This window comes from Muscardinus avellanarius (assembly GCF_963383645.1).
Source record: "Muscardinus avellanarius genome assembly, chromosome: 2".
Taxonomy (NCBI): domain Eukaryota; kingdom Metazoa; phylum Chordata; class Mammalia; order Rodentia; family Gliridae; genus Muscardinus; species Muscardinus avellanarius.
Window position 1 is genome coordinate 17,725,335 of NC_137787.1, and position 27,991 is coordinate 17,753,325.

The 27,991-nt window shown below is 41.2% G+C and overlaps 1 protein-coding gene across 1 annotated transcript in view; it reads left to right on the plus strand.

The window, feature by feature from the left end:
• EPHA4 (EPH receptor A4) overlaps positions 1-27,991 on the plus strand; it is a gene marked incomplete at its 5' end in the record, with an annotated part of 144,893 nt that overhangs the window by 79,525 nt on the left and 37,377 nt on the right. The window contains one exon of the mRNA XM_080689172.1: positions 8,707-9,045. Coding sequence (XP_080545298.1) covers positions 8,707-9,045 — 339 coding nt within the window. The remainder of the gene's footprint in view (positions 1-8,706; positions 9,046-27,991) is intronic.

Here is a 27,991-nt window from a genome sequence, read left to right on the forward strand (position 1 = left end):
TCAAGTCCAGCCTCAGCAGCTTAGTGAGACCTTCAGCAGCTTAGTGAGAACCTGTTTGGAAATAAAAATTTAACTAGTGCTAGAGGTAGAGTTGCCTCTAGGTTCAACCCCCAGTACCAAAATAAGTAAATTGCTAACTAAATAAGGAAGGACGCACGACTTTTAGAAAAAAAATGGGAAAAATAGAAATAACAGAAAAATAGACGGTATCAAAATCTCAGCCAGGTCGGGCGTGGTGGCGCACGCTTGTAATCCCCGCACTTGGGGGGCGGAGACCGGAGGATCACGCTGGTTTGAAGCCAGCCTCGCTGGCTTAAGAGACCCTGTTTCCAAATAAAAATATAAAATAGGTCTGGGAGTGTAGCCCGGAGGTAAAAGGGTTTCCAGGAACCCCAGTACCACAAAAAAAAAAAAAAAAAAAAAAAAAAAAACAATCTCAGCCAGACAGTAACCTCTCGAGGAAGCTTTGAATTTCCCATGACAGCACAAGGGATTGAGACGTCCCAAGGGTTCCTTGTGTTAATAACGGGCCGCTCTGCTTCGGCTCTATTCATTGTTAAAACACATGAGCTGCCGTGATCAAAGGTTATGAACTGTTCACATATCTCAGAAGAGGTGTCCCCGAGCAGCAGCCTTTATGTAAACTAACCCTGGCAGCAAGGGCTGGGATAAAGCAATTAGCGGTAGCAGCATATACAACTGTCAAGGGGGAAGCAGGGGCTTTATTTCAGAGCCACAACTTATATACCCAACTGTTTACCCTGCCTTACAACCTGTCTTTCTGCTGGAGAGAGATTAACAACAAAAGCTTATCTGAAGGGTTGAAGGGCTTTGCAGCTAAGACACTGGAGTATTACTGACAGCCCAAAAGTTGACCATGGTTAATGAAGCCTTCTGAAACGGAACTTGAGGCCCGCGTTGCCCCTTGCTCCTGTCCTGGTCGCCTTGGCATTTTAATGGGATGACAGTCATGCTTAAAGAGATCGATCTTTTTAAGAGTTACGTTCCTGTCCGTGCTCTGGGGGGATGTTCCCTGCTATATCCAGAATTAATTTCATGGCTCAGGCATTGAATTTTTAAATGGTGATTAAAAATCGGTTAAGTATTAAAAATCTGCAAGAGCTCAGGAAGCTGCTCGGTGCTGAACCCTGCTGCTTGGGGTTTGCTGTCTATCTCCTCGTCTTGGTTGCAGGCTGCAACTTTTGCTTTCAACATTTTGGTATATAGTTGCTATTTCTTTCTTTTCTTTCTTCTTTCTTTCTTCCTCCCTTTCTTTCTTTTTTTTCTGCTTTTGTTACATAGGCAAGTGCTACAGCAGTGGGGTTTCTGAGAATGAGTTGATTGGGCTAAAATCATCCTCATTCATTTCTTCATTCAGCAGACGCTTATTTAGCATCTCTTAACCAGTCATAGTTCTAAGGGCCGAGAGCATCCTCATAATCCCCCAAAATGCAATGATGCCTATTTTTCTGGAGCTTCTGTTGCGATGGGAACATAAACAAAAGACAAGCAAGAATGTACGATTGTCACATGGACATCAAAAGGTGATGCGGCTGGGCTCACTGGGGCAGAAAAAAGAGACATTCAGTTTATATGAAGCAGTCAGGAATGGAGAGGTGACACCCAGAAACATACAGTCACTAATCAAAGAGTTGAGGTTGAGAATTCCAGACCGAGCTACCAAGTCCAAGATATCTGAGTTGCAGGTTTAAAGCTTTTCTAACAATGTGAATTTTAAACTTGAATTATTGCAAATAATCCAGGACCCCTGGGTCCTGGGATCTGTTAGCACTTCAGGCTTAAATGTTACATTTCACCCTATGTCCATATATAGAGAGACACTCGTATGTACATATATGCATATATACATACGTTAAAATATTTCCCGCTAAACCTACTTCTAAATGCAATTAGCAGGTATTCATCCTTTGCTAAAGTTTCAGTTGGTTGATGTAAGAATGAATTGCCTTCTCCGTTGCACAGGCGTGGGGTGGAATATGTCAGATGCAGTTATATTGGCTTGGGTTTTCCATGGACTAGGTGATATTACTCTTGTAGTTTACACTGGAATCATTGATGACTTAGGTTCAGTGTTAACTGGTGACTTTTAAATGACCTCATGAAGGCTCATACAGATGTCATATATGGGCACATAAATATTGTGGTGTCTTAAAGAGACTACTTTAACTCTTTATGTAAGCCAGCAAGTATGTTCTCTAAACTACTCAGCAATTAAACGTAGTCTATAGCAGGTGAGCGAAGAATTAAGATGTGTGAAATTACTGGAATTTTCTTTTCTATTTCTTTTTCTTTCTTTTATTCTCTCAAATCCATACCCCAGCTCTGTTTTTTTTTTTTGAAATGAATCTTGCCAACTTGCTGAAGCTGGCCTCATACCTACAATCCTCCTGTCTCTGCCTCCCACTTGGATTTTTTTTTTAAGCTTGGGAGATCATCATTTAAATTTCACATTCACTGAATTTCTTTAGATAGAGTGGGGTTCATTTTCAGAAGTTTATCTTTTCCTGGAAGAGAGCACATGTTCGGTTAGGATTAAGATCCCTTTTGTGATGTAACATATAATATCTTATGATATGATATGATATGATATGATAGTCCTTTGCACCTGCTATAATTTAGCTAGAGTTTCTTTGGGGCTTCATACTGTCAAACTTCTGTCAACAGAATGGAGGTTGACATTCCACTAGAAAATAATAATTACCCATTGTAACACCTTTCACCAGTACCTGCTGTGAGATGCAGAAAGTATTTTACACCAGTAGGAAAAAAAAAAGAGTATTCATTTAACTTATTTCCAGTGGTAAGAAGTACAGTGCCCATCTCTGCCAGAACAACAAGAAACTCTAGTAACAGGCCATCATATTTCACATATTTTTGTTCTTACTTAGTCAGTGAAGGTCAGTATAATCTGGGATTTAGAATTCAAGGTAGTTACCTGGGCTATACAAATATATTAATTAAGAATTTTTGTACCAAACTTCTTATATGCATTCAGGGTGTGCTTAGCATGCCTAGAAAAACTATGAGGATACCAGAGAGCATCTTCCTAAGAAGGAAGTACCTTGATATCAGCAAAGTCTCTGTTTTGGTGTTTGGCAAACTTGAGTAGCTGTTACCCAGGCCAGGTGGACCACAAGGACTAAAATATATTCTCTGGCCAGATGGTATAAGGTCTTTACAGAAAGATTATTCTGGCCCCTGCTGCATTCCTAAATTAAAGGTTATTACAATTGAATTTTGTTTCTGGTACTGTAGCTACTGTCTATGTCACTAAATAATATTTAAATATGAAGGGCATTCTAAACATGAAAACTTTTAAAACAGTTTAACATGACATCCCCATTCATGGGGGATGGAGAGAGAGAGAGAATCCAAAATGTAATGAAAGAACACTTTTCCCCTTTAAAATACCCTTCAGCATTTGATTAATTTGTGTTTAAAAATGCCTTAATTTGGGTGATAAGTGAAATTAAAGGGAAAATGACAGTTATTTAAAGGGCAATGAGGAAAATGCTAGCCTTTCTTTGGAAATGTTAGAATTAATTTTTTGCAGAGGGTACATTTTCCCTAACTTCATGCTTAAATAAATCATCACCAGAAATCGAAGTGGAGAAAGAGAAATCGTAATAGCCAATCCCAAATTGACAAAGCTGTGGTCACAGCATTTTATTTTATTATTTTATTTATTTATTTATTTATTTATTTATTTATTTATTTTGTGGTACTGGGGTCCCTGGAAGCCCTTCAACCTCCGGGCTACACTCCCAGACCTATTTTATATTTTTATTTGGAAACAGGGTCTCCTAAGCCAGCGTGTGCAGCTGGCTTCGAACCCGCGTGCTCCTCCTGTCTCTGCCTCCCAAGTGTGGGGATTACAAGCGTGCGCCACCACGCCCGGCTGTCACAGCATTTTAAATACTCAGTTGTCGAGGCTGTTTGGACTGTCAATAAAAATAGGAGAGCCGGGCGTGGTGGCGCACGCTTGTAATCCCAGTATTCAGGAGGCTGAAACCTGGAAAATCGCGGTTCACGGACAGCCTCAGCTACTTAGTGAGGCTCTTTGCAACTCAGTGAGACCCGGTTTCAAAATAAAGAATAAAAAATAGGGCAGGGGGTGTAGCTCGGAAGTCGAATGCCCCTGGGTTCCATCCCCAGACCCGCAAAAAAAAAAAAAGGAAAAATAAATAAATAAATAAAATAGGAGAGAGAGGGTGCGTCCCTTAAACGCTTAAATCCAATGCACACATAATCCACAGTAAGTTTTCTTTAGTCTCTCCCTTCTTCTCTAGGTTCTGTCCCCCTCCTTTCAACTCTCCAGAAAACTATTAGAAAAGTATGAAAGTGACTCTGAATGCTCTTTTTGGTCTACTCTAGAGCAGGTAACAGGCATTAGAAACTCAATAAATGTTTGTTGGATAACTGGATGACTCCACAGTCTCTCCCAATGGATGTAACCACTAATCTTTGATGCTTAGCCTTCTAGACATTTTCCAAAGTAATTTTAAAATATAGAAAGGAGGAATGGGAATTAAACCAGATGCACTGAGACAGTTCTGTGCAGGCTTAATGCTGACGAGCCTTATGTGAAAAGCTAACTAGGACAGCTTCAGCACAGAGAAATCTGCATCAGTGCCTGTGCTTCATAGCACTACAGATGGGTGGGGATATGGAGCATTAAAGGGCTTTGCTCCTTTCCTACCCATTCATTCACTTACTCTTGGACTCATCAAACATTTATTGAGTTTTCTTTGAACTCAACATGGGAAATGATGGGAGTAGACACGGGGAAATGATGAAAACGTCAATTCTCTTGAGGAATGCTAGATGGGTGATGGGAACAGATGTGGGATGGGTATCTGATTCACAAGAAACCATTAGATATGGCAAGCAAAATAGGACATAGATATAAAGAAAGGAAATATGGGGTGATACTTTCATCAGGATTTGCTTCCTATCTAACCTTCAGGCGGGTAGAGGATAGTTTTGAAAAGCATAAAACTCCTACTGCTCACGATGTGACCCTCAAACTACCTGATGCCAGCATGTTCTTCATAAATATGATCTATATGTGGAGACCAGAAAATTAAAACAAGTAGCACAGTTATCTCTCTTTGTCGTAAGCTTCACATTATCCATGTGGGATTGGTTTCATGACTCATACAGGTACCAACATACAAGGATGCTCAAAAGAGACTGTGAGACTGTTTGCTCTTCTTTTTTAGCCATTACTGCAAGTTAACTGTTTTAAGGTACTACTTTTAAGACTAACTGTAGAACCAGATGGCTTTTGTCTGTATCCAAGCCCATGTTTTATTTTCTCATTGTCTTGAGTAGAAAACATTTTCTTTTCTGGGGAAGAGATGGCCCCTCACTATAAATAAGAAACAGACTTATTACATATTTATCATCTTTTAATTGGCCCAAGTTAAAAACAGAGAAACCACAGTCGCCCAAATGCAACACTACCACTGTTATGGTTTTAATTTGTAAAGCATGAGCCCTTCCTTTGCTAAGCCTTTGCAGGCCAACATTATTGTCACAGAGGGTGGACATTTCTCTATTTCGTTTTCTCCTCTACCATAACAATTTTGTCACAGCCCGGTTCTTCGGCTGCTTACTGTGTTCTCATACAACCATCACTTTCTATTACGGCAAAACACGCTGTGCAATTTCCAAACCCTTCCTGAAGGCAGTGCTGAGTTCCAACTTTCCTGATCCCTTTCTGCCTTTCCCCGAGGCCTTCTTTAAGAGTCCTGCTAGAGGAAGAAATCCGTTCCAGGCCGGCCTTTTTGCATCAGTCCCTCATTTTGAAATCCTGTAGCATTTCTGTGCTTTGTTTCCCACGTGGCCGTGCTGTATCTCCGGGCCCTGTGACCATTTAGTTTTCTGCCCCATTTCTTCTCTGTTTGGACACCGCCATGCCCCGTCCTCCATACTAATGACTGACTTTTTGCTTCTGCGGCACTTGATCCATTGTGTCACATTTTCCCATGTGAAAGTGGATCAGGAACCTTGGCAAGGAGGTTAATGGATTTCAGAGTCACTCTCATTCAACCCTGGAAGTCACAGCAAAATAAGAACCGCCGCTGGCCCATTTTATAAACCAAACCATGGCTAGCTTCTGCTGAAGACTGTAGCGCCTTTCATTATGGCGCGACTTGAACAGGGGTGAAGATACACATGCTTCTTTTTTTTTGCTTTTTGTGCTGGGAATCAAACTCAGGACCATTCTATCTCCAAGCCACACCCCCAGCCACATATATATATATATATATATATATATATATATATATATATATATATTTTTTTTTTTTTTTTTGTGGTGGTGGTACTAAGGGTGGATCCCAGGGGGCTTTTTTTCTACCTCCAGGTTATATACTTCCATAACTATTTTTATACTTTATTTTAAAACAGGTTCTCACTAAATTGCTGAGAGCCTAAGTAGCTAAAGCTGGCTTTGAACCTGCGCCATCCTCCTGTCTCAGCCTCCCAAGCGCAAGAATCATAAGCGTGCGCCACCACGCCCGGCTCCCAGCCCTATTTTTTTAATTTTTATTTTGAACTAAGTTGCAGGGTCTCACTTAAGTAGCTGAGGCTGGCCGAGAACCTATGATCCTTCTGCCTCAGCCTCACAAGTACTGGGATTACAAGCGTGTGCCAACATGCCTGGCTCCAGCCCTTTTGGGGAAAAATTAAATAGTCTTATTTTAGGGATTTCTCTTAAAATTCAAAAGCTGATCTCACTAAGAGAAGTTGTTGGCAATTAGTCCTGACAGAGATTGGGATAGCCTGCTACTTTGTTAAAATGCAGCCTTTGATTAAGCTGTATAAAGAGAAGAGTGTGGAGAATGGCGGCACACATCTGTAATCCCCGTACTTGGAAGGCTGAGACAGGAGGAGGATTGAAGGTTGGAGGCCAGTCTCAACAACATCCCACACCTATTTTATATTTTATTTGGAAACAGGGTCTCTTAAGCCAGCTGAGCTGGCTTCAAACCTGCGCGATCCTCCTGTCTCCGCCTCCCAAGCGCGGGGATTACAAGCGTGCGCCACCACGCCCAGCTTTGAAACCCAGTTTTAAAATAAAAAATAAAATAGGGCTGGGGTGTACCTCAGAGGTGGAATGCCTCTGTGTTCAATCCCCATACCAAAAAATAAAATGAGAGAGAGAGAGAAGTGAATTTTCCATAGGACATATGAAGTGTCAACCACCAAAATCCATTGGCCCCTCATCACCACGAACTGAGGAATAAGCACTGTTAAACATTGACTGTGACTCCGTATTGTAGGTGACCTCCCACAGTCCTCACAGAGAACCGCTCTCACTGTGGTGACCAGCGTCAGGTTCACACAGGACCCCAGGTCACTTCCTCTTCTGAGGAGCCTGTGGAATTTCCCTCAAGGCAGATGTTCAAATTCATTAGTGATCATATAGAAACAGTGACCAAGAAATCTCAAAATTTCATTCAAACTTATTTTGGCCTTTACTTCCAAAACCAAAATGGGAAAGAGCTTCCCAACTGTCACATTGAATAAACATTTTTTTTTTTTTTTTTTTTTTTTTGCTGGACTGTGACAGGTGTCTTCTAAGCCTTTGCAGCTGAGTTAGATAAAGAAAATTTCCTATTTTCTCTTCCAGCTTCATTCTTTTCCTTGACAACCATTTAGACCACATTTTTTTTGGCATTTATAGGTCTACAATATTTATTTATTTATTTATTTACTTTATTACTTTTGTGGTGCTGGGGATTAAACCCAGAAGATTCTGTCTCCAAGCTTCTCACCCAGCCCTAATTTTTTATTTTGAAACAAGGTCTCTCTAAATTGTGGAGGCTGGCTTCAAACCTGAGATCCCCCTGTCTCAGCCTCCCAAGCACTGGGATTACAGGTGTGTACCACCATGCCTGGCATGTTATTCTTATTTTTAAATCAATCATGATGCTGTGAGCAATTGGTGGTTCTGTTTCATAGTGACCACCACCGTCATGCATATTTTGGGAGTGCGTTAACATCAGTGGGAACCAGCATGCTGCTCGGATCCACTCCAGGGCCCTGAGGAGGTGTCTCAACAGTCCTCGTATCTCTCAACAGCAATATCTTCAAAATCTTTGCAATCGTGTTTAACCAGTTCCTGCTAATTACCCATCAGCAGCCGAACCCTCAGCTGCCATGTTGAACTGCAGAGATATATCTACACAGTTCTATTAATTTAATTTGCCATTCATGGTGGGCTGTATTTGGGGATCATGATTGATCTTCAAAAGGGGTTTAGAACTATTAATTTACCAAAGTACCACAACAGCCCTGAGAACTGGAATCACATGATATACCCCCCCCCCTTTTTTTTGAAGATAAGATAGAGACTCTAGATAAACTATGCTACTTTTCTGCCAATTGCAAGGAAAAGGCTGGGCTCGGAGCCCGTTTGCCGTAGAGTTGCTTCACATTGCTAAGTGGCAGTTGACACTGTTTGTTTGCACGGGGACAAGAATGACACCGACGTGCACAGCCTTGCCTCATATTGTTCTTTTAAAAGATCTGTTCCCTGGCTTTATTTGCCTTTGGCTTTCTTTGCCAAATGGGCCTATCTTACTTCTCAGAGCTGTAGAGAATAAGGCAAACTCCGAGAGATCCCAAAAGGGAATTTCAGTTCGTGGCGTGATGCTATGTTATTCTCTTCTTCAGGCCCGCCATCTGCTCCCCTCAACCTGATTTCAAATGTCAACGAGACGTCGGTGAACTTGGAGTGGAGCAGCCCTCAGAACACCGGGGGTCGTCAGGACATTTCCTACAATGTGGTCTGCAAGAAGTGTGGAGCTGGGGACCCCAGCAAGTGCCGACCCTGCGGTAGTGGGGTGCACTATACCCCGCAGCAGAATGGCCTGAAGACCACCAAGGTCTCTATCACCGACCTCCTCGCACACACCAATTACACCTTTGAAATCTGGGCAGTGAATGGAGTGTCCAAGTACAACCCTAGCCCGGACCAGTCAGTGTCTGTCACGGTGACAACCAACCAAGCAGGTAGGAATCTGGTCTTTTTTTCTTTTTAACTGTATAATCTGAATGTATGTGGAGAAAGGCCTTCTGATGGTACCCATGAATGAGATTGAAGTTCAACAATTGAAGTGGAACCGATTTGAAACGTAGAAGTTTAGGGAGATGTTTATTCTTTCAGCAAACACTATTTTGGGGAAATACCACTTGATAGTATGTCCCGTACCCATGGTAGAGATCAAATGAAGACGAAGATAGTGTCTGATGGGAAGAGAATGAGCCGCTAGTGAGCTGAGTCGCTCCTTCTGGACTTCATATCTGCCACTTCGACCACAAAGTCCATGAATGGACGTCAGAGCTCTTACAGATTATGTATAATCATAAAATTGACCCTCACCAAGACAGAACGCTACATTAGTCTCTGCCATACCTTCCAACAGAAGCACTAGATATTATAGCTTAGATCTTGTTCCTTTATGCAGAATGTTTGCAATACCCAACATGGGCCTATATGAGAAGCCCCACGTAAATCTTTGTGTGTGGTTAACAAAGTTTGAGGACACACGCTAGTTTGTTGACCACTGTCATATCCGGGTCCAGAACTGACACGGGGTAAGAGAGCAGCCAGTCCACCCCGTCGCCTGCGTCACTTTTGTCTAATGCAGGTAACTAGAAAACCTTTTCCATTCTTGAAGGGTCTTTATTGAGTTAATCACAGAACTGTCAGGAAATTTCGAATGCCAAATGTTTTCAGAGTCTAGATTTCTAGGCTTTAGCTCTTGATCTTTTGTCTATATTCCTTTCCAGGAAAATTGCCCACACCAACAGGCTTGGCAAATTACCGGCTTCCTGTTATTTCTGAAAAGTGAAAGAGGAGGAGGAAAAAAAAAAAAACAACAACAACAACTATAGTTTATCTTTTTTGTGAGGCTTTTAAGGACAATAAACATAGATGGAAAAGAATGATAAATTGCCCATAATTCTATTGTTTGTACTGCACTTTTCTCTTAAGTGAATATTTCAGTAAGTGCACTCCCTAGTTAAGCAGAATATCTAATATACTAATTGATTCTATAGTGAAAAGTATTCCAGATCCCTAATTCAAAGTCATTATTTTTTTTTTTCATTTTCCCTTGGATTCTCCAGCACAAACAAAAAGTGAATGCATGGTGCTGGGCATAGTGACCTGCAATCCCAGGACATAGGAGGCTGGGCCAGGAGGATCGCAGGCTTGAGGCCAGCCACAACAACTTAGCTAGACCCGATTTCAAGATTAAAAAAAAAAAAAAGGTTGGGGGTATAGTACAGAAATAAAATGCCTCTGGATTCAATCTTAGGTACCAAAACAGACAAATGGACAAATAAAAATGTAAAAGATTTGAAAGATTTGGGAAAGATTGTTCTGAATGGGATCTAGAATGGCCAGTCTTAACCGTAATGCATCTTTAACTATACAAATGTGAACAGTTTTAATTCTGAACTTTCAGATTTGTGAACACCGCTAGTGGTCATTAGTTTTATTTTTTTTTTTCAAAAACTAGAAGTTAGTTGTGTGTGGCGGCATCACAAGCAGTCTACAATTGCCAATCTGGAATGAATTCTCTTCTGGAAAAATGCAAAGAAAATAGCGCCCACAGATCCCAGAGACATGCACTGGTGCCCCGTTGTCTCAGAGCTCGAAGGAGCCCACACCATGCAGGACTATTTCTGCTCCCCAAAAAGAATCAGGCTTCTGGCCCGGTCAATGGTCTCATGTTCATATCCCTTATTATCTCTTTCTGGGTCTCCTCAAGTGCATCACCATATTGTGTTCTTAACTGAATTAAAACTGGGAGTGGAACTCTTGAGTCTTCAGCTATGGAAGGGGATGTCTGAAATCATTCTCTTTGGCAAAAAAAAAAAGCTCCTGTGATATGTTTTGAGGATGGGCTTGGGTCTCCAAGATTTTAGGAGGAGGCATCCATGAGTCTTAGTATATGTAAGAGTTCAAGCCAAGAAATTATGTCACCTTCTATCAGGCCAAAAGGTCCAAATAGTAGAAAAAAGGCATGCTAACAGTCCTCCCACAGAACAGCACCGCAAAAACAGTACGAGAGAGGAGAAAAGTCAAAAGTTTTATTTAAAATATAGGTAAAATTCTTGTAGACCTAGAAGGAAAGGTGACAGGTAATTCCTCTAACGCAATGTGACGATTTTTTCTTAGCCACGGCGAGCAGTCCTGCTGGGAGGTTTGCCGAATTAAGACAAAATTCTATCTCCTTATTTTAATTTTCGTGAAGTGTAATGCTGGGAAGCTGTTCAAAATTAAAAATAAATCTTTCAATAAGGAGACCTCCTATGTGGCTAGCCAGAAAGCTTTTTGCTTAGTGGAGAATTATATATGTGCACAGCGCTGCCTCATTAACCGACCGTAATTTGAAGTTCACTAATTCAAAATCATCAGGCTAGTTTATCTTTGATTAACAAACCCTTTCTTCATCCTAGTTCAAATTAATAATGTAGGCCAAAATTGTGGGTGAACGTAGCAACCATAAACTCTATCAGAGCTCCCCTAAGCATATTTGCATACACAGAATTATATCCTAATTGCAGTTCTTCCTATCATTGTATTAAATTAAATTCCTTAAGGACCTCTATAGGCAGTGATGTCTCACTCTATAAGAAAAACACAGAATGAATGAGTGTTTGCATTTAGCACCTGGAGGCCACAGAGTTCAGTGGGTTTTCCACCTTTGCTCTGTTTTCTCAGGGTTTTTTTTTCTCTCATCTATAACATGTTAAATAAAAAGCAAAACAAAACACACATACAGAACCTTCTAGAATTATGCATCCCATGTTCATTGACACGGAGAATTTATGGTTGAGGCACCACTCCATAAAGGTAAAGCAACTCATCCAAGGTATCCTTAGAGCTAGATCCAGAAACCTCTGGAAAACAGGAAGTTGCTTCCCTTTAGAATTATCAAAGTAATTAATAGGATTCATGTATTCAGTGTGGCATTCTTCCCACTTGTGGTACCAAACTATGTGAGTATCTGCACCTGGGGACTGAGACTTCCCTGGGCTTTGATCATTTAATGGCAGCCCCTGGTGTGAAGGGGCTGTGTTTTCTCCTGGATATGGAAACCATTCTCACCCAAACCTCACCTTTGGCCTCTGAAAGGTCTATTGACACCCTTTTCTTCCCCTTCCTGGGTTCAAACCAGTTAACACTGAAGACAAAGGAAACCAGGGTGTCCGTCAGCTTTGTTGCTGAGAATCTAATTGAGGGATTTGAGCTTTCATATCTGTGGCCAGAAGGGCTAACTGTAGAGACACTTACGCTTCCCCAGCTGGCTGGCTGCAGGACAAAGCCCACTCTGGAGAGGCTGGGGTGGGGTGCTGTGTGCGGATCTCCAGGGATGAGAGCCGGCCCTGAGCTGAGGACATAGTACGTCTTGAAGCAGGGGTGAAAAGGGGGTGCAGGGGGCGTGTTCCTCCAGCTGAAGTCACACCAGGCAGAGCCTGAGATAGGAGCAAGGCCTCCCAGAGTCACTATCCTCCATTACAGGCAAAAGAAACCAAATGTGATTTCGCGTCCCCCATCGTCCATTGCAGGGCAGGTGCGCTCTGCCTCTGGGAATGGCCTGATTGATGAAACCTGGATAAGCGATTCCTGGGTGATTTGTTTCCTGGATGGCTTCCCTTCAGCTTTCTTTGACTTAAATGAACCATCTCAGAGAAATGGATACAGGATGTGTTCCTAGGGGGAGAGATGCTGTGTAACGGAAACAAGGCTTTCTCACCAAGCAACAGAACTGTGAATCCTCTTCCTAAAAACACTGTGATGGCAGTTGGCATTAATATCTCCAAGAAGTCATTTTTTCTGTATAAACCCCAACCACCCTGGACTTGGTACTTCAGTATGAGGCAGGATCACAACTCCAGGTGGGCTTCTTAAATCATGATTAACCTGACCCTTGTGACTGGTGTTTTCTCCCATCCCCAAATTGCACCCCCAGGCAGTGATGTCTGTTTTTTTATATATATATTTATTCACCTCTGACATTGTTCCAGATACTGCACAGAAGGAAGGATAACTTCATCTTTCTCTAGTGTAGCTATAGTTTGGAGGATTTCAGGCATTTGATAAATTACCTAATTCTTCAAACCTAACTAGCTAATATCTAAGATCTTTTCTACTGCTAAAATTCCATGAATCCAAGTAACCTTGCGCTGTGAGCATGGCATTCAACTCTAACCTCTGGGGCATAATGTTGAGGAATGGATATTCAGAACCAGATATGAAGGTGCATACCTGAAATCCCAGTATTTGGGAGGCTGAGACTTGAGAGTCTAAGGTTCCAGGCCAACCTCAGCAACCTAGCAAGACCCTGAACAGCTTAGTGAAATCTTGTTTCAAAATAGTTATAAAAATGCTGGTGATTATAAAAAATTATATTATAAAATTATATATTATAAAAATTATAAATTGTAAAAAGGCAGAACACACTGGGTCTACTCAGAAAAGAAGGAAGGGAGGGAGGGAGGAAGGGAAGGAAAGATGGAAGGAAGGAAGGAAGGAAAGGAAGGAAGAGAAAAAGAAATGGACATTAAGGACAATTCCAAAAGTGGGAAAAAAATTCCAGAAATGCTTCTGTAGAATTGTCAGAATGCGCCCGAAGTCCACCTGCCCTCATCCTGCCAAGGTGTTTACTCTGGATGACAAAGCATTGAGAAAGCTGGACCTCTGGGACAGTTTCTCTTCTTGGGGGGGGGGGGTCTGTCCCCTACCTCTGACATTTGGCAGTGTCCAAGACATTTTGTGCTGCTACATCCAGCGAGTAGAGGCCAGGGGTGCTACTAAACACTCTCTGATAAGCCTTCTGCAATACAGAATGATCTGGTCCAAACATTCATGGAGCCAACATTAAGAAACTGTTCTGGCGGTATGTTTGACAAGCAGACGTCCTGACTTCACAGTGAGCGTGCCTTCTGAGGGCCCCGGCCCCGCTGATGTGCTCTGGGCTGGCTGTGGCTCAGCGCCTGGGGCGGCTCTGGGCTTACCTGGTTTCACTGATCTACACTGAGAGCCCAGTGCCCCCGTCATGATGCCGCTTTCAGGAACAGGAGGCTAGAAAGAGGCCTTGGAGGTCTCTTCTGAGTCCTTTCCCAGTCCTTTTGCCATCAGATGACCTGGCACTGCTTGTTAGACCAGCACTGTTCTCTTGGTTTGGACAATTAAGAGAACTGCAAGGAAAAACCACGGCAACAATGAAGCAGCATCTCGCTTTGTCTTGATGCTACCTTACAGCACGTAGCAGTCGATATTCAATAACTACTTGTTGATTAACACATATATTTACAGTAAAAACAAACCAGTTAGCTTCCTTTGTCAAGTACTGGTAAATTTAATAAAACCAAAATAATGTGTAAAGAAAAGAAAATAGCTAAGTACAAGAGGCACAGTGTCTTTTATTACTCAACTGGTAAGCCCCCATTCTCTTTCTCTGCCATCTTTTAATTAGACGTATTATGTTATTTGAGTGGGATAATGGAGAACAGTGGGAATTCTCATCCCCACTGGGTATAATTGCTACCTGTCTAGTAGATAGTAAGAGGAATGTGTCAAGAAAATGGTAGGAGGAAGGGAAAAAAAATCTTAGAGCAGTTGAGTTAGGTAATGTGCTGTGGACTTGGTGGAGCCAGGTTCTGTGGGGTCTGAAGCTTAGACAATGTTTGTGTGCTCAAAAGGCCATACAAAATAATAAATAGTCCATTAGGGACCAAGTTTTGGGAAGGACCCATGAAAATGTCTATCGCTTCAGTATATAAAGTTCTGCCCCTAAGTAAGTCAGAATGCATGTAATCATCAGCTCAGGGGGATATTGCATATTGTACCTAAAAACACAAAACAAGGGGAAGATACAAAAGATAAGAAGCATCTTTAGCCTGATAAAAGGCCTTGAGAGAGGAGTCATAGCAGGGTGTGATTCTGGGCCAGTTAGGTGTGGGGGACAGGACTGAAGTGGGGGCTCAAAGGAGTCAATGCAAAAGAGCTGGTGACTTGAAAAATCATGTTGGGATATGAAACCCAAATGATAGGATCAGAATGAAGGCTTTTCTGTAAGCTTGAGAAGAAAGGAGAAAAAAATAGTAATTTGTTGATATTTACAAGGTACAAAAATTTGCTCTTTTTAGTGTCTTAGAACAGAGGACTTTAAACTACAGCCCCAGGAACAAATCAGACCCTTTGTTATTGCAAAACTCATTTAGAATGGTTTTTATATTTCTAAAGGGTTAAAAGTAACCAAAATGTGGGCAATATTTTGTGACATTTGGAAATTATATAACCTGTACATAAAGTTTTATTAGAACAAAGCCCTACTCATTTGTTTATATACTAAGATGGCTTTCCCAGGACAGAGGCATAGTCAATAGCTGCGACTTTGTGAATGGCCCCACAGAATGAACATAAATAACTCTCTTGCTCTTCCCACAAAATGTTAGCTGGCTTCTGCTGTGGAGTACTGAATCAAGTGAGGGAACCAATCAGAAAAGAGTTTGAGAAGATGTTGAAATGCCCTGGTCCTTTGTGGGAAACTGCTTTAGGCAAGGAATGTGGTGGATTAACACTTTTGTTAATCTCATGTATAAAATCATTTTTGTATTTGGCAAGACATATTATTATTATTTTTGGGTGGTATTGGGGTTCCTGGAAACCCTTCTACCTCCGGCTTACACTTCCAGATCTACTATATATATATATATATATATATATATATATATATATATATATATGTTTTTTTTTTTGTTTTGTTTTGTTTTTGGGAAACAGGGTCTCTTAAGCCAGCATGACTGGCTTCGAACCTGCCTGATCCTCCTGTCTCTGCCTCCCAAACCCAGGGATTACAAGCGTGCCCCACCATGCCCAGCAAGACATCTTATTTTTAAGTGTTTTATGTTAAAAAAAAAAGAAATAACCTAAAATAATTAAAATTTCAGACATGTCTTTGCTTCCTTGGACCACAAATCGTTTCCCATTGACACTCAGGTTTAGATGAACCCTGTGAAAACATGCCTTCCTATTTCGATAGGATGCTGTTCTAACACTTTGGGTTTTAGATGCTGGCAGCAATTTCCTTCTTAAGTGATCATGTGCTCTGCTTGTTTATATTATCCTCTCCTCGAGATGATTTCCCATTTACCTTTGATCTCAAATAAATCATCTTATTTTTCCTTACCCTGAAGAAATGTAAAGGGAAAACAAATGATGGAATTGGCAAAATCTATAAATTGAAGAGCTTTTTCTGAAGACACATTTAAAAATCCTTCAAAGAGATTGTGAAGCAATCCCACTGACGGATTTGCTGAAATATCACTTATGCATCCTTAGTTGTTGTATGCAATCGTTACAAACTCCAAAGAGCTGGCCGGCTGGAAGATTTTCCTGTACCTGGGTAATTATAGGCCCAACCAAGCACACAATGAACTTCAGAGGAGTCAGGCTGTGGTTTTCTCATTAGTAACTCTGATTCAGCTAAGGGCTTCTGGTTTTGTTCATAATGCCTATGAAATGTGTATTTAAAAAGCACGCAGTGCGTTTTTAAAAGTGGCAACAGTCTCTTGGCTTTAACTTTTTTTTGCTGCAAAGATTTTTTTTTCTCTAAAATATTATTGCGACTGTTATAATTAACAAGCATACTCATTAATTATGATCATAATTTTTAAATGAAGCAACCCAGCAGATATACAAAGATGCAGCCTTTTTGTGTGTGGCACCAGGCTTCCTGAATTTGTATGCGAGGCGGGTGCCACGAGTCCTGGGCCAGGAGAAAAAAAAACTAAAAGTCTTCCAAAAGAACCTACTAAATTATCCAACTTCAAGGTTGACTGAGCAGCATAGACAAATGGTATGTCTAAAGTGCCTAGAGGTAATTATTGTATATAAGTAAAAGTTAGGTTGCATTTTTTATAAATAGGTAAATATTTCACTCTGAGAGAATGAAGGTTTTATTTATACACCGAGGACAGAGAGCGCTATTTTTCTTGACTTTTCGCTTTGCTCCTACATAAATATACACACGTGTTCATTTGTGTGAAGGGAAATCTATTCACCAGCATGCACTTGGCAGTCTAATTCTGATCTCTGTGCTGCACAACTTGTACACTCTGGAGAAACCATCAAGACATTGGAAAAATAAGTGCTTGGCTGAGCGGAGAAATGAACGGTGCAGGGCTACTAACGGCTCTAGGTGGGCTCCTAAATTATCCAGGTGTCCTTCCAAATGATGAAATTAATTGCTTTCTCCTCAGAGCCTCCAAGAGAGACTCTAGAGTCCAGGCTGTAACTATAATACTTGAAAAGATCCAGAGAGACTTCATCAAAGCCAACATTAACCCCAACTCTATGTTTTTAAGGTTTGGGGGTATTTTTTTCCTTTCTGTAAACATCACGAAACCCCAAAAGCCATGCTGCAGGACTAATTAAGAGATCTTAAATCTACAAGGACCAATTGAAACGCCTGTCCATGTCACTCAACCCACAGAACCTTTCCTTGAATTGTGGGGTGGGTATTCAGTAAGAGCAACTTTATATGGTCTTCAGGTAAAGACTAGAGAGGAATATTTTCAGGTCTACACTTTAAGCAAGCCTTAGCTCTACCCATCAGTATTAAAAACATCTCTTTTAGTCAATGACCTTTCTTCTGGTGTCTGTCTCCAACCCCTTCAACAGAGGAGTGTGCTTTCTTATTCTTTGCTTGAGTTAGAAGAATGAAATAATTCTCCAAGATGGGAAAAAAGAGACATCAGACATCAGTGTGGTCTCTTCCCCTCTGATCACCTGGGTTTCATTGGCAAGAGTTACTAATACTTTGCTCTTTCACATGAGAGGCTGGGCTGAGAGAGAACTATGGAAATCTAGCTGAACAGTCTACACAACGGCCCCCAAGTAGACACAGCTGAAAACGGCTTGGTGTGAATTCTTACTTCCTCTATTCTGATCCATTGGTAAGCCTGAACTGAGGAAACTATCTTGTGGTTCTGCTGTGACCATCTTTTGTATTTGGTTATAAAAAAAAGTATGGCCTTCCTACTCCTTCCTCCCTCGCTCCCTTCCTTTCCTTCCTTTCTTCCTTTCTTCTTTCTTATTTTACCCAGGGGCATTTACCTCTGAGCTACAACCCAGCCCTATTTTCTTTTCTATTTTTATTTTGAAACAAAGTCTTAGAAAGTTGCTGAGGATCACACTAAATTTTCGAGACTGACCTTTAGTCTGAATCCTTCTGTCTCATCTTCCCCAAGTACTGAGATTAGAGGCATGAACCACATGAGGACATTTCTAAAATGTAATCTCTCCATAATATCTTACTGGTAAAATTATTGAGACTTGAATTATTTGTTCTACTTTGCTATCACCATATCGGGGTGGGGGAAGGGAAAGAGGAAGTGTGGTCCCCTCCTTTTTGCATCAAGTCTTAACAAACGAAACTCTCTACATACTAAGTACTCAGGCATTTTGTCCTCATTTTCAAAAAAAAAAAATCTTTTTTGATGAAAGCTGAGGGATGCATGGTTATTTTAAAATTTATATCTAGGAACCTTCAGTCTGTGGCACATATGTACAAACAAAATCCAGATACGCAGTTCCAACTTCATACTTGGGTGCTAAACAGGCTCACAGTGTGTAGCAATCTTGAGTAGGATCCACCCCTTAGAACAAACATTGAAAGGGGGCAGCTCACAATGGCTCCCCGGAGAGCTTGTGTTTGTCTAGATAACATATTGCAAGCTGTAAGTCTGCCTCCTGAATCCACCCTCATTTTTTTGGCACTACGAATGTGTATTTTGGGCATAATAAGTGTGAAGGTGGAGAGGAGCACAGCTTTGTCCATACTTCTTTACACATACCAAAACAAGCCAGGGCTTTTGAATTCTCAACTTGCAGAAATCTCACTTAAGCATTCTTTATATTTAGCAAGATAAATAAGGACTTGTTTTTTTTCATCTGACATTTACTGACGGAATCCTTGCTTGTGTTGAAGCCCACCGCATGGAATCCCGATCACGGAGGGTTCCCAGGAGAGTGTGGCTGCAGGAAACTTCCTAGGCCCACGTTCTTGGAGACTTGGCAATTTGTGAAGCTTACATCATCTCGTTCTCCCTGTTTAAAACAGAGGTTATTTTATCACTCCAGAATGTGTTAGGGGAACTTGTTGCTTTGTTTTACAGTGAAAGCCAAGAGAACTACAACGGCAGGATCCTGCCCTGGAAAGGTTAGTAGGGATTTCTTGAAAGCAGGAATAATGGGCAGAAAAATTTTAAAGCCGAAATTGCCTTTAGGGACTTCTTCAATACATAAAAGTCAACTAAGTCAAGTATGGTTCTAAAAGACTAAGGATCCCTTTAAAGAATCTTCATAGAATATAAAAACTGTGTCGTTTGGTGAAGGCCTTAAATCTCACTTAACTTTCAAAGGTTTACCTTAATTGTACCTGTCTCTAACACGATGACTTTTTCTCTTTACCTCTTCCTTCTCTATTAAGAATACACATAGAATAACTTCCGCATGACTTTTCCTGGCCTGCTGTAACTCCCCTTTCTCAGAGACCACGCTGTGGGATATTTCTAGGTGAAATATTGTTCTAGCGAGGTTCCTCTAGCATTTAGGGAATGACTCCTGGGTGGAGCCAGAGCCACTGAATTTCACACTTCAGCGAATTGCATTTAAGAAGAGACTCCTGTGAGATTTTGTGAACTCCCTAGTATATATTTCTTTTAAAAATCCTAAAACAGTTATAGTTTTCCTAATCCGTTCTTTGTTTTTCTTTATGACTACAAAAGTCATCCTGAATTTTCAAGCACAGATCTAGTTGAAGACATCTGTTGGCCTTCATATCATTAAAAAATTTAATAGCTTAATTGTTTCTGCCTTAGTCTTATAATGTCTGTAGGAGTTTAAATTAGGTGGCACATATAATTCAGTGTCTGGCTGATACCCCAAAATTAAAATAAAAAAATAATTCCATAGCTGCCGATTCCAAAGCTTCAAATTCCATCTCATAAATTATTCTCTTGCTCCCAACTTGTATCATAGTTTTTAAGAGAACTGTCAAAAAGATAAAGTTTCAAGGATGAGGGCTGCAAGAATATCGTTTCATGACCACCTCTTCTTCTTCTTCTCCTCCTCCTCCTCTTCCTCCTCCTCCTTCTCCTCTTCCTCCTCCTCCTCCTCCTGCTCCTCCTCCTCCTCCTCCTCCTCCTCCTCCTCCTTCTTCTTCTTTTTTGAGAGCATAGCATGTGGGGACCATTTGTATATGAAACATTTTCTAAAGGTAATGGCTGTAATTTAAGCCAAAGGTCTCTTTTTTCTGCATCGCCAGTAGCTTCTTTGTGCTGGTCTACAGCGTGGCAGGCCAGAAACTGGACAGGAAAGACAGCCACACATAAAATGAAGCGTCCTATTGCTCATGGATAAAGTGCCTTGGATATTTTTGATTTCTTGTGTTCTCAGGCTTCAGTACATGGAACCAAATTGGAAATAAAACAAAGAGTCTCCAACTTCATCCCAGTGCCTATTTTACTATTCATCTCTCTTTCTTTATCTTTCTGCCACTTGTAACATTATATTTTATCACCTGTGGCCATCATATCCATTGTTCTATAAGCCAAGGGACATTTGGGCTTGGGAAACTTCCAAGTGGCCTAGAACACATCGATCTGCAATGAAAATTTTATATTTCCTGTGATGATCTGGCCCTGTCAGTAATAATCTACAGCCTCTAGCTTCATGTTGTAATTTATTCTTTGTCTAATAATTTTCATCTGTTTTACCTCTCTTCTGCCTCTGTGTTTCAAATTCACTTAGAGAGAGAAAGATAAGTTGCTAAAAAAATATTTCAGAGCTAAAAAGTACAATGGCTGGTAAAAATTCTAAGCAGCTTATAGCCCCACTTTATGGTCACCATGACTTTTTGTGAATGGTCATGTGATCTTTTTAAATGACCATTAGAAAAAATAGGTACCTTGTTCCAACTTTATATTAGATGGGGAATTGGATGGCTTAAAAATGACTAATGGTACTTTGGACCTCTCTGTCTTTGGGTCATCTCCCTGAAAGTGGACTACATTGTAAGTGGTCCAAAGCTGGGCCATTTGGCATCCATAGAGCGACTATGGTAATGGAATTGGTCTCAGTCCAGGTCTTAGTCGACAGGTGTTCACATCATAACTGACACTAATTGACTTTCTAGTCTTTCAACTTGGAAGACAGTAGACTATCACTGAGACAGTGATGGGGAAGGAGTTTGTCATCGTACAGTCAGGCTCCCTTGAGAGCCAAGGAACTCAGCTTCTAAACTGGCACCAACCCCGCACCTTAAAGATATTGTATTGTCTCCCATGGATTCCATTCGGTTGAGAAATTAAAAAAAAAAAAGAGTCAAATTTCAAAAGATTTCCTCCAGTCATCCAGAATGGCTTAATACTATTATTTGAGGTTACACACATCTCATGTATTAGCGATTTCCTCTTTGTTTTGAATTATAGTGACTAGATACCTCCCAATAAAAACTGCCACTGTATTTGGAGGTTGATTACCAAGTCACTTTATAACAAAAGCTGCAAATGATGCTCTGTGATGGAGACCATAATAATGCTCTTGTCACGCCCTTCACAGACACTAACGAAAAAAGCCAACACTGAGGCCCTTTCATCAACTTATTTTCAAAGCATAAAATTAAGGGATGTTCAGTCAACACGTTATTCTGTCATTACAGGTACCTGAAACCAGAATAAGATATCATTCATTCATTCTCATTCCAGGCCATGACCTGAGGGTGTTGGCCTGAATTAAGAGAAGATTATTAGTACTATTAAAATTTTCTGGATCACAGGTTTAAGGCTAGCCTCAGCAATTTACTGAGGGTCTCGGCATCTTAATGAAACCCTGTTTCCAAGTAAAAAATAAAATAGGGTTGGGGGGTAGCTCAGAGCTAAAAACGCCCCTGGGTTCAATCTCCAGCACCACCAAATATGTTACTGATATTTTGTGCCCTGAAGTCTCCTCGGTCCATCTATTGACATATTTTTTTGATTCCCCAGATTATTTGGATGCTCCTCAGAAAGTGGCAAAGCTACAACTCTTCTGAATTAGTTATTACACTTAAAAAAAATCAAGTTGACCACAGCCACATGGATCAATTTATTGAAAATGACAGAGTCTTTTAGCAGGATGATCAATGTCTTACCTCTTCCTGAGAGGCTTCTCAGAGATAGGAAATCATGGAACATTTGATATAAAGTAACGAACAGGCTTTTACTGGTCAGTTTCTGGAGCACGCGTTCACACATTTCTGCCTGTATATGTAGAAACCTTAGCGTGCAAAGCAAAGGCAAGAGCAGAGATTTACCGGGAGCATTCATCATCCAGCCTTTTAGCGTCTCTGTGATTAATACATGTTTAATTGGGGACGGACCTAGATGCTTTGGATGTCAGAAAGCTAAATGGTACAGCATTGTCTCAGTGGTGCCTAACACAGCAGGACGATTAGCAGCTGTCTGCGGAACAAAGAGAACCCGGAGCACCCAGCACAGCTTTTCATTTTCCACACTTGGAATGCCTGAAGCTCCCTGGAGGAGTTGACAGCAAAGGAACAGAAACCCTGATTCTCAGTGGTTGATCCCTTCCCTTTCTCTTGGCTGTATTTCTGAACAGTAGAAGGGAACTTTTTTTTTTTTTTACATATTCCAAATTAATTTCAAAGGGCATCTGGGGTCATCGAGGGCTTGCTTTCTGCTAGTATTAGGCAGGCCTCCCCATTCTGTCTAAACACAGCATCCATTAAACAATCTCAACCAAAAGTTGCGATACTGTATATTTTCTCAACATAGTTAGGCCTAGCAAGAAGACTGAGCTTACGATAATAATTCCAAGAAGGGCGGGGAGCGAATCCATATATATATATAGTTTTGTTGTGACAACTTTATGGTTTTCTTATTTTAAAATAATTGTCAAGCCGGGCGTGGTGGCGCACGCTTGTATTCCCAGCATTCAGGAGGATGGGACAGGAGGATCACGGTTCGCGGAAAGCCTCAGCTACATAGTGAGGCCCTCTGCAACTCAGTGAGACCCTGTTTCAAAATAAAGAATACAAAATAGGGCAGGGGCTGTAGCTCAGAGGTCAAATGCCTCTGGGTTCCATCCCTAGACCACCCACACACACAAAAAAATAATTGTCTTGCTCAGACAAATTCTTATAAATTACCCCCCAGTGGAAAGACTTATTTTCCTGTTTGCCTCAAACTGGCGTTCTGACTCAACGGGAAATGCAGTGGCTGAACCCTGCCGTGTTTCCGTTGCCAGGTGTTGGGCTATCCTTTCTGGAACCTGCCAACAAGTTTCTTGGTAAGGAAGTAGAGAGTCAAACAAGCAGCTCCCAGATGGAACAGAGGACCTACTTGGGCTGCAACAGAGATATATGGGCGCCTTTGAGGGAATTCCTTGTTAATTCTGGGGGTCCTGGACCTTGGTTTTTGAATTAAGCTGTCACTAACTTGCAATTCTAGAATGAATCCTAAAACTCTACAGATATCACTGCTAATTCAAGACATCAGCTATTTGAGAAGTAAAAGGAATTTGGAAATGCATTTTCTTTACTACAGGGAGAAAGGATTACTCTGTGGCTCAGTTACAAAACTCTGATTTGCAAAACCTTAGATCTTTCCTGACAATTAGATTTTTGCCCAGGGAGTTTACTAAGGATTATGGATGGGCCATACTAGCAATAATTGCAATGCTCATATTTAATACCCTCAACTAACATCAATATTTGTTGTAAAATATATACATATGCAGACATAATAGACAAGATTCCAATTTATAGTCAACGGATTATCTCGAATTAAACAGCTATATGTCCATCACCCAGATTGAAAGATGGAACAATAGAATAGTGCCAACCTTCCGGAAGCTTCCTTTGCTTCTCCTAACTCCAGATACTAGTATTTGTCTTGTAATTGATTATTTTTATTTGTCTTATTCCCATCTTGGCTTATCAGGTTAGTTCTAATAGGAGATGAATGATCACCAGAAGCTTTAAAGTTGGTCTGTGAGCAGGAAGCTTTTCTAAATTACCTTGGGTTTTTGACAACCACCAGTGTGCATGTATAACCTTGTTGCTAACACACAGCTGATGTCAGGGAGATTTGTTCCACTGCTGTGGCCGCTGCTGCTGTGGACAATCGAGTCCCATAAACTTGTCCCTGATTTTCTACCAGTGAAGGAAAAGGGAAGAGACAAGTTGCTTTCTGCTGAGAAAATGGGCTCTACGACCAGACTTTTAAATTTTCCAATTATAAGCCAAAACATCAGCCAAGTTATCCAAACTCTTTGTATCTTATTTCCTTTATATATGAAAGGGGGTAATAATAGTACCTTTCTGATAGGGTTTTGTGAGGTTTCTATGAATTTTGTGAGGTTTCTATGAATTAATTCATGCAAGAAATTTAGAATAATGCTTGCACATTGTAATTACCCGAGAAAGGCTAGTTGAGCATGTGAGTTATTACAGACATGTGCCGCAGAAGGAGGATTACCTCCTTTTGAGTCAGGCAGACTTGGGCTTGGAATCTCATTTTATAGCTTTAGTCAAATTATTTAATTTCATTATGCCGGAGTTTCCAAATTTGAAATGTAAGGGTGATAATTATAACTACTTCAAAGTGCGGTGAGGATTGAAAACCGTCCTGTCATGTGTATGCAAGTCCCTTTCAGAGGAGACTGGTAACATCTTTTTTTCCCCCTCATTTTTTAAATTCTCTGCTCAGTTCTGATTCACACGGCCTATGTTTTCAACTGCTTAAGCTCTTAATTGTACCAAGAAGACTAAGTATTTTTCTGAAAAGAAAAAACTCAACCATGCCATTTGGAGAACCCCACTGTCTTTTTTTTTTCCCTTTCACATGAACATAAGCTCAGCTGGAATCTCTGGCCCAGTATTTTGTGATTCTGCAGAATTCGTTCACTGCTGAGAGACCTGTGGCCATGATAGTGTCCCTGTGAAGCTGCAGGGCCTCTGTTACTGCCCTGCCTGACCTCAGGGTGGCACGCTCCAATATTTTTGCAAATGGGTAAGTATCTGCTCAAGGTGCGTAGCCAATAACTAGAGGGAACCTGGAGGCTGTTCTGGCAGCTTCAAACCACAGATCAATCCTCTACAGACCACAACACACTACACTCCATTTAAGTTCCCTATTGTACAAAGATGCCTTTTTTGTTAAATGGCTCTGCTTTGTTTGAATGGGTACCTGCCGTAACCCCAGATGTCAATCAGCGGGTGACCACAATGGAAGGTTATTTCTTATTCAAGTCACAGCCCGTTGGTGGTGGCACAGGGCTTCCAGGATGGGCCCAAGTTGGCCTCAACCTCCAGTCAGCAGATTCAGGCCAGGGAGAATAGAGTCACGAGGGAGCTATTTATGGGTCAAGTCGTTAAGAAAAGTAATCACTTCCACCCACATTCCACTGCCCCAAATCCAGTCATATGAACCACCCTAGATACAAAGGAGTCTAGGAATGTAGTCTTGGCTGGGCAGCTCCATCTCAGAAACAGCTCCGCAGGAGAAGGGAGCACACGTTCTTTGGCCCTTAGCCAGAGGGGCCAATCCCGACACCGTCCGCTTACGCAAACGCCTTCCATGAAAGCTGAGAAGAGCATCACATCCCACTGTGCAGTTTTAGCGATCGCTCTCTGTAGCGAGTATGTTGGAAATGATCCGCTGCTCATTTCTGGAAAACAGAGAATGGCATGCCATCCTGTTTAAAAGTCTCCATAAACTTTTGGGTTCGGAGTAAGCTAAATTAAAGACTCCGAGTTAAAAAGACTCTGCGAAGTCTTCCTCTTCTTTTTTTTAATACGCTTTTATTGGTACATTGTAATCTCGCATCATAATGAGCTTCAGAGTGATAGGAGTTTAAATGTACACGGCCAGTGTTTTCTGGAATCATTCAGTGAAAGCATTACCTGCGCCCCAGAATCAGATTTTTAAATCCTTGGGTGCACGGGCCAACTGTGCTGGGCAGTGTTTTACTATGAGCTGCTTTGTTTGGTAGTGTTTGTTTAAGATAAGCTTACCTTGGAAATCACTGTGAGAAAGAAATGCAATCCTTTTATATCTTTTAAATGTCCGCTAGGTTAATGAGTACTTCCTTATTTATATATAAGTGAACTTCATTTAATTCAGACTCTTCTAAAGGGTTTGATTAATAATTTGGTTCTCTTTGAGGGGAGTTAAATAGAAAGAAATTCTGTATCGATTCTGAAGGAATCAGGCTTCTCCTGTACATTTTGCTTGTTTGTGCAAAACAATTTCACTTCTTGACTTTGAGTCATGTGCTCGTGTGGATTAAGGACCTAACAACTAAGGTGTGGGGTGAGCTACTGAGTTCTGATACAGGTGATGGGTTCAGTGAGGCTGAGTTGGGATTGAGGGTTTTCATGATTTAACCTCGGAGCCAAGAGGGGTTAAACCAGCTGATTGAATGTGCTGCAAACACGATGTGAAAGCACTTTATAAACTGTGAAGTGCCCTAAAATACTGTAAGGACGATAGTAAAACAACATCGGACCGCTCGGTGATGCTTGGCGCCACAGACATTACAGAGCTCAGGAGGAAAATTCCTTCTCTCCCTTCGGAAAAAGCAATTAATATTAGCACCAGAGTTCTTAGCATCTCCGAGACGCAAAACCCTTAATCACAAGGATATCATTAGTGCTCTGAAGCATTTAATTTTGATGCTTGACAGCATTTTAAAATGCACAAACCTTTGATAAAGAGCAAATCAGAGCTGTGGTGTTGAACTGGGAAAGAAAGAGGGAACAAAAACCACCTTAAGCTGCAAGTAATTAAATTTAAATATGCTATTTGTATTGAGCAGAGATACATAGAAACTGTGGGCTTAGCTTTCCTATCAGGGAAAGACCCCTGGAGGAGGCACCATCTATTTAAGCCCAGGTTCTGGGGAGGGGTAAGGGAAGCCTGCTACCTTCTGGGCAGTATCTTCCTTCCTGAGGCTGTCCATTGGGGCCACTGACATGCAGGGATCCAGGCTTCTTCGGGGGGTGGTTTTCTTCTTCTTTGCCCACAAACGTTTCCTTGCATCTGTTTATTTTCTGCCTCATCCCATCGCCCCCTTAATTTCAGCCAGTAGTGAAATGCAGTCTGTCTATTTTAGCTGCCTGCCCCCCCCCCCACACCCACACATGGTTTTTAATTCCTTTCTAGTGGTGCTGGACTTAAGAAAACAGTTCTGTTGTCCAGGACCCAAGTGCCTCCCCTCCCCCACACACCCCTTTCTTGTCTCCAAGTCTCTTTTTCTCTTCTCCATCCCCTTTGGATGTCACAAGTACCAAACTGCTGCAGTAAAATGACTTGTAGGTGTTTAATGGCAAGTCATTGAGGAAGTGAATAAAAGAAAATTGGAGCATTCGCGTCAGTGGGGAGCAAGGAGAACTGCTGAGCTTTGAACCAAGGAAAGTTGCATTTGCCATTTTCTTAAAGGGAGCCACCTCTGTTTGACATCAAAGCATCTCCTGTAATTCTTTCTTGGGAAATGCACCACTGTTAGAGTCATGAGAGCAGCCAGCTCATCTATGCTGTTTCTGTTTATCCCAAACACACACAGAGATAAAACCCACATGCGCCTTCTGAACGTGTTGTGGTCTGATCTCAAGCCAAACGGAACCATGGGTGCACAACAAATGGGGATTCTATTTAGACAGCAGTCTTAGTTTCTCAGGGATATGTGGAAGTTAGAATACAAGATAATTTGGGGGCGAAATTTATCTTAGTTTTCTATTTAGCTCAAATCATTCAACTTCCCAGATTTGGTGATTTTTTTTCCTTTAAAATAATATTTTGCTACAATTTTACTTGTTTCCATGGATCTGTAGAGAAAGAGTCTGTTCCAAATGTGTGATTGTATCACACAGAG